The sequence below is a fragment of the Borostomias antarcticus genome (assembly GCF_949987555.1).
Source record: "Borostomias antarcticus genome assembly, chromosome: 7".
NCBI classification, from domain to species: domain Eukaryota; kingdom Metazoa; phylum Chordata; class Actinopteri; order Stomiiformes; family Stomiidae; genus Borostomias; species Borostomias antarcticus.
In genome coordinates, this window is record NC_140240.1 from 5,173,441 (window position 1) to 5,180,349 (window position 6,909).

At 43.2% G+C, this 6,909-nt stretch overlaps 1 protein-coding gene across 1 annotated transcript; it reads right to left on the bottom strand.

Annotated features, from left to right (window-relative positions):
• Nucleotides 1–1,184: 1,184 nt before the first annotated feature.
• gata1a (GATA binding protein 1a) lies at nt 1,185–3,162 on the bottom strand (the record flags this gene model as incomplete). Its single annotated transcript, XM_084441042.1, has 5 exons — nt 1,185–1,472; nt 1,717–1,842; nt 1,960–2,105; nt 2,310–2,816; nt 2,949–3,162. The coding sequence occupies 5 exons, from the start codon at nt 3,160–3,162 to the stop codon at nt 1,185–1,187; spliced, it is 1,281 nt and encodes a 426-aa protein (XP_084297168.1).
• Between the last annotated feature and the right edge of the window lie 3,747 nt (nt 3,163–6,909).

Sequence of the window (6,909 nt, forward strand, 5' to 3'; positions counted from 1 at the left end):
CTGAAGGGGTGTGTATGTGTGCGTCTCTTTGGCAGCAGGTGGGTGGTTTGCAGTCTGTGGTTGCAGTGATATGTTATCAGTTGTCCAACAGTAACTTTTCTGTTCAACCCCACAGTCCGACTCGCCATAATTGAACAGAGAACGAGACTCTCAAGGCCAAAACCACTCGTTAGATTTGCTTTGGTTCATCTCACTACTTTGTACAGTACCATTGAGTCGTCATGCATTTGTTGTCTTTGCATCCAATCTGTATTGAATGTTGGAATGACAGAAATATTGTTAAAAAGTGTATTTGATCTTACCATAGATATTGTGTTATGTATAAAACATTACCATACACACATCTATGGGGAATATTCCTGTAGTGTGTGTGTGTGTGTGTGTGTGTGTGTGTGTGTGTGCACACCATATTAAGTATGTCATTTTTGTTGACATAACTGGAGCGGCACATCTGTCTAAATTTAGAAAGAACCTGGACCAAGTGTAGCATTTGAGGTGACTGCTTTGCCACTTTCCCTCTGCTTTATGGAAAATGGGAGATTTGCATGCGCAGTGTAGCCAACACAATTCCACTGTCAGACTCCTGTTGAGCCGCGACAAAGACACTATTATACCTTGGTCAGTGAGACTACAATGCCACTATAGTGGAGCCATCATCACAGCACCTAAAAGTGTGCTAATGATTTAAATACCATTTACACATTAAACGCCCACCTTCAAAACCAAGTGATAGTATATTAAACTATTCTTAGCCATACATCTACACATGCTTTATTATTTATGTGGAGCCTGGATGAACCTACAAAATGACAAATACAAAATAGATCATAAAATGTTGCACTATAGAAAAAAAACGTATTTACATTGTGAATGCCCTTGTCCATTTCCATTTCAAAACAATATGGCAACTGTATACAACTGAATTGTTATTTGCTCAATGTGTACCCTTACTATGATAACAGCAGGGTTTTTAAACCTTCCTGTCTACAAAACAGGAATTTTCACAAAATACAGTGAAAATAAAAAATATAGTGAAATATTCCATAAAATAGTGTCTCTTTTGATCTTCTTCTTTAATATCCAGTGCTTGGACGTGATCAACTGAACACATTTTAAAACAAACAAGTGTGAATTCATTAGAGAGGAGCAGTTCCTCTGTGGGAGAGTTTGTGTTAGTGTTTGTATTACACCATGGTGGGGACCATGCCGGCGTTGGGGTGGTGGGAGTAGGCCAGGGTGGCAGAGGGATGCAGGGATGAGGGTGGGGGCATCAGGTGAGAGGCATGGCTATAAGATAGCAGAGACCCCGGGCCCAGGGAGAAAGGACCACCGTGGTCATCTAGGGGGAGGGGCTGGGGTATGTCAGGGTAAGGCTCCAACATGGCGTTCTTCTTGCCCTTCTTGTTCTTGTTGGAAACTTTGCGATTCCGTGTTTGGATGCCATCCTTCTTCATGGTTAGGGGTCTGTTGACCTGTGCAAAGACACGTGAGGCTTTACTTGATTGAAGCTTATAGCCTACATTTCCTCTTCCCTTGTCACTCTAATACAGGTGTAAAACGTTGGAGATAAACTTCAATCCTCAGAGCTGTATATGTAATTTATTAATTATTTTAGGTCCAAAAGCTTCATTGGCTGTGTGGACGTCTGTCTAATCAGACACTGATATACTTGTTATGTTGTTCCCCAGAATAAGAGTATGACACTGATTGACTCACATTGTGCAACTTAAAGTAGAGTCCACAAGCATTGCACACTGGCTCCCCACTGGCGTTGCGTCTCCACAGTGTTGTGGTGCTGGTGTGACAGTTGGCACAAAGTGTCCCGGACCGCTTACTGACAATCTTAAACATACAACAGCGTTCTTAAGCACTTTGGTATCTTTAATTTGCTCAGGAAGATTTGAATCCCTGTATACATCAAGAGACCCATCCTATCCTTCTTCTCCTGCTATATCATACCAGTCTCTTCTTGGGCCTGATCAGCGGTCGGTTCTGCCCGTTCATCTTGTGGTAAAGTCCACAGGCGTTACAAAGATAATGGCCGGTCCCATCGCGCCGCCATAGAGGGGTGGCTGTGGCTCCACAGTTGACACACTCTCTGGCCTCTGTCACCAGTCACAAACACAAAGCACACTTGCTTTACTTTTACTCTTGTAAACATAAGAGTAAATGAATACAGTAAATAGCAGAAACCTATGCATGATAAAAGCACCTATACATAGCACCTGAATGATTAAAAATATGTATTTTAATGTGTGGGTTAAGACACAGACAGGGTTGTGGTGGAGTTTATGCTACTATACACATACCTGGTGGAGGCAGCCTCATCTTATTGCGCAGTTTAGGGGAGAAGGATGAGGGACTCATCCATGCCCCTGGGGAGGAGTAGAGAGTTGCTGTGCTGTACTCGTGTGGGGAGGCCATGTATGAGCTGTAGGGGCTCAGCATGTGCGCATGGGAATGGGGAGACGGTGTGTATGCACCCCCTGGTGCAGAGGTCAGATTTAGAAAACTGCCTCCGCCTCCTCCCCCCATAGGACTCGAACGCTCAGTCTTCAGGGCCTCCTGAAGCCTGGGACTTTCCTTGTCCTCCCTCCCTGGAGAGGAGTATCCATCTCGGGAGGAGGTGAATGAGGATGTGGCACTAGAGGCGTAAAGGGAGGTTGGGTTGTGTGGATGCAGGGGAGTCTTAGTGAAAGGGTTGTTTGTCCAGGTTGAGGATGATGGGTTGTATGGAGAGCTTAGAGAGTGGCTGCCAGACCCCTCCAGCCATTGGAGGTTACTGAGGAGAGCGGGCGAGGTATACACCTGACGAACTGTAAGAGGGAGGTACAGACAAGAGAGGGCATTACTGTTATTTCCCATGTGAAAATTACCTTAAGAAGACACAGCAATGCTGTGGACGAGATGGGTGGATACATGGCCAGACAAAGGGAAGCGACACTGACCCGAGCTGTGTCTGTAGACTGGTGGGGCTCTGCTGTGGCTTGGGGCAGAGAAGTAGGAGGGCAGGCTGGTGTAGTCAGTCTCTGGGCTGGAGAAGAAGGCTTCCCCGTCCTCTCCTGGAGGTAGCAGACCTGGTTCTGAGGAGAAGTTGGCTAGGGGATCCGAGCTAAGCAGAGCAGGGGACACCCAGTGAGACGGCTCAGTGGAATCCTCCATGTTGACGAGGACAGATACGCGATATCTGGAACAACAAAGAAGATCTGGAGAAATCTATCACTCATGGAGTCCTGTGGAATTGAATGCATCCTAGCTGCAAGCCAAGCACAAATATGCATTAACCAGTTGTCTTTTCAAAGGGCCATGTCAGTTGAGGAATATTTACATTTGCTTAGTGGTTAACTTCCATTTGATGCTTTATGGACATTACAGTGGGATTCTCCTTTTGTATTAACTAGAGAAACCAATGGTAGGAGACTAGCATCTTAGTGAAACAAGTCACTTTGGCAGATGTAGTTCTTTTAGAAAGGCTTTCATTTTGAAATGTAATTTCATGATATCAAGGATACTAGTCTCTTGAAACTTCCTTTCCTCATTTGACTGTGGCTGAACAAATACCCCCTAAAAATAAATATGGCTGTATCTGTACTACACGCAGTGACCTACTGTATCACCAGCATTGAAGCTTGTACTTAAATCTGACAAAGATCATTGTGGGAAACTGGCGTTATTGTATAATTGGAAATTCTGAGTAATTCATTCAACATATAACATGAAAGAGCGGCTGGCTCTGCCGGTCTATACTTGGTGTCATCTCTGTATTGCCCACAGCGAGATACAATGTCAATCTGGGACTATCCTTTTTCAATTGTGATAACAGGAAAGATGAGACTGATAGGGTCTGATAAACTGAGAAAATCAAATAGAGCACATTATTATCATACTAAATATATCCACCACAATATATAGTACATGTAATCTCTAACCTTAATCGCATGTGATTAATAGAAATCTATCTAAAAAAAAAAAAAGATTTTGACAACCACAGTCATGTAACAAACATTAAAACAACAATGTACTGATTTATCATCACATGAGGAAAATAATAATAATAATCATAAGTAAACAGTTTACAGTAAAAAAAACGAGGTAGCCTCCCCACGGTCAGCAGAAATAATGATGAGCCATGAGTGTGTTATTGATGTGTCATGAGTGTATTATACAGTAGTAGATATACTGTAGTTATTCAGTCATGCTATCATTGGGTGAAAATACTTTTCACAGTTTTGTATCATCAGCTCAGATGAGAGCTTTAGTGACTCCATTTAAAAGAGACTCATTCAGACATTGACAGCTTGAATGCCCATTACCACTCGTGACTACATGTCAATGCCTAGCAACCACAAAATTGGTATAAAACGTATGTAAAACTGAAAAAACTTAAAGGGCGCAGATTTCAAATTTACACTAGCTACTCTGTGAGCATTCACTGACACTCATCCAAATATAGACAAGTAGGTACAATAGTAGTTAAATGAGACAGGCAATGCTGCACCTACCTGAGTTGAAGAGTGTAGGCCAAAGATGGGTCAAGTGAGGGCCTAATAGATGGTTCCAAAACAAGTGGAAGAGGAGAAGATGGCACAGCAGAGATGTTTGAGTGTCTATCTACGAAATGTGTTGACAGCCAGCGGTATTAACCCAGGTCTTGTACCCTACAAACAACTGTCTGAGTTTAGGGTTAGGAGAAGGGCCGTGGGAGGGGTTGGGGACAACTTTTATGAAGGACACACCTCCTGGTGGTCCTGCCATGCCAGTAGACAGTAGGGTACACGTACTACTGCAATCAGTCCATATGAGTACTCTCATTGTGCACTATATGAATTGAATATTTCTATTATGGAGCTTTTTCACATCACAAACAAGGGAGTAAGTCTACAACTAACATAACATTGACGTAACACAACACATTCTATCTAGTTCAACACACTGTCCGGGACTACAATATCATGTTTCTATGCTCTTTGACTTCTTATTTAAAGCCTTTAAGAATATTCTTAATGCTCCTGAAATAAAGTCATTAGTCAAGTAATTTAGCTGGCTTACAGGATTCTCTTTTTCTGCTGTTACAACAGTGATGCGGTGAGTTCCACATGAAAAAGACTGAGACAGGCATTTAAACAAAGCAAAATAAAATGCAAAGACTGCATTTCTCTGTGGTTCAGCACAGTTTATGGAACACACAGTAATGCAAATCAAGAGAGGTAGTGCAATCATGGAGAGAGATATGGTCTGGATACTGGCAGGCTTCAGACAGGCCTCACTCTGTCACAGTCATTTGATAGTCAAAGCAGCTCCCTGCTTTCCTCCTTCTTTGTCCAGTACATGTACAGTTTTCAGGGAAATTAGGAGAGAGTTAGGAAGAAGTGAACCTCTCAATTGCAAGAGAGGCTCATCCACTGTAGTTGACAACCTGTACAATAAAACAATTTGTAATAATAGAACAATTCTTAGGAAAAAAAGAGATCTGATAAGTTGCCGAAAGCTTTGTTTGCTTCGTGGAACAGCCAGAAATATACACAGCCAGTTTGAGAGAAATGAGGAGGAGAGGCCGGGAGGGAGGGGGCAAGCCGCTCTTGACTTTGTAGACAGCTGGGTTTGTGTGAGGAGGGCAGTGGTGAGGGAAGGATGTGGCTGGTGGCAGAACTGCTCAGCTCTGATAAGAGGCTATCAAGATGAAAGGAGGAGGCCAGGAATTACAGGCCCAGCACTATGCAGGGCCTCTCTCTTTCTCTCCCACTCCCTCTCTCTCTCTCTCTCTCTCTCTCTCTCTCTATCTCTCTCTTATATAATATTTAATTATTGGTGCATTTCTGCAGTAGTAAACTGGCCCTGGGGGTCATTACTAAGAACTCTGATGAACCAGTTCCAGCTGCCCTCCAGAGGTATTGTGTGTGAGCGCCTTTGGCGATGGACACCAGAGACTCTCAATCTCTCTCTCTCTCCCTGCCCCTTGTTTACAGGCCCTGACTAAGATGGCGCTAACTCAGGTACTAATGCCTACTATTTGAGCTGGTTCTAAAAGGATGATGGAGGGCACAGGGGAGAGGAGGGTGGTGTGCCAGAGGCCGGCCTCCAATTCCCTAGAAACAGGCTTCTGGTTAAGCAGTAGCCTTATCTCTACCACGCAGAGCTTGCTGAGCCATTCTCAGACACCATATACACCCGGGAGTACACCCCCCCCCCCCCCCCCCTCTCACACACACACACACACACACACACACACACCTAACTCATTATTTTTTATTTTGTTAACGCTGTAACTGTCTGTGTGTGTGTGTGTGAATGAAAGGGTTAAACAGATATATCTACAATCCAGTAGCCTAAATCAAAATTACAGTCTCTTCCTGGCCTCATTTTGGTATTTTATTTTTAATATACAAAATTGGCACCACACTCTTAAAACACAGACTCACACCAGCTGCTATCAGACTGGTCAATGCATCCCCTTCAATGCATCCCCAAACACTTAAATCTTGCACATCGTAGGCATGTTTGCACAACTAAGGCATGCTATGGAACCTATATACCGACTGTTATACACTCGTTTAGCCTATTTGCACTCTTGTATACTTGGATTTATGTATATTGTATATGTGCATTTGTATCTTTCGATGTTACAGTGCAATTTATATCAATAAAATATTACACAACTACTACCTCTACTACTAGACTACTCAGATGTGTTTCATGAAACAGATTGTCACTGGTCAGATAGCCTATTGAATGAAAAACACTGTTAGGGATTTGAATGGAATATCCTTGAGATACAGTAGCATACGTTCTTTTTAGAGGTCATCAAAATAAAATGATTCTTCAAAATGCAGCATCATTCCAGATACATGATCACCCCCTGCTGGTGGTTGAGCGGTTCCTGGCGTGAGGTTGGAACTCCGTGAGGAACCA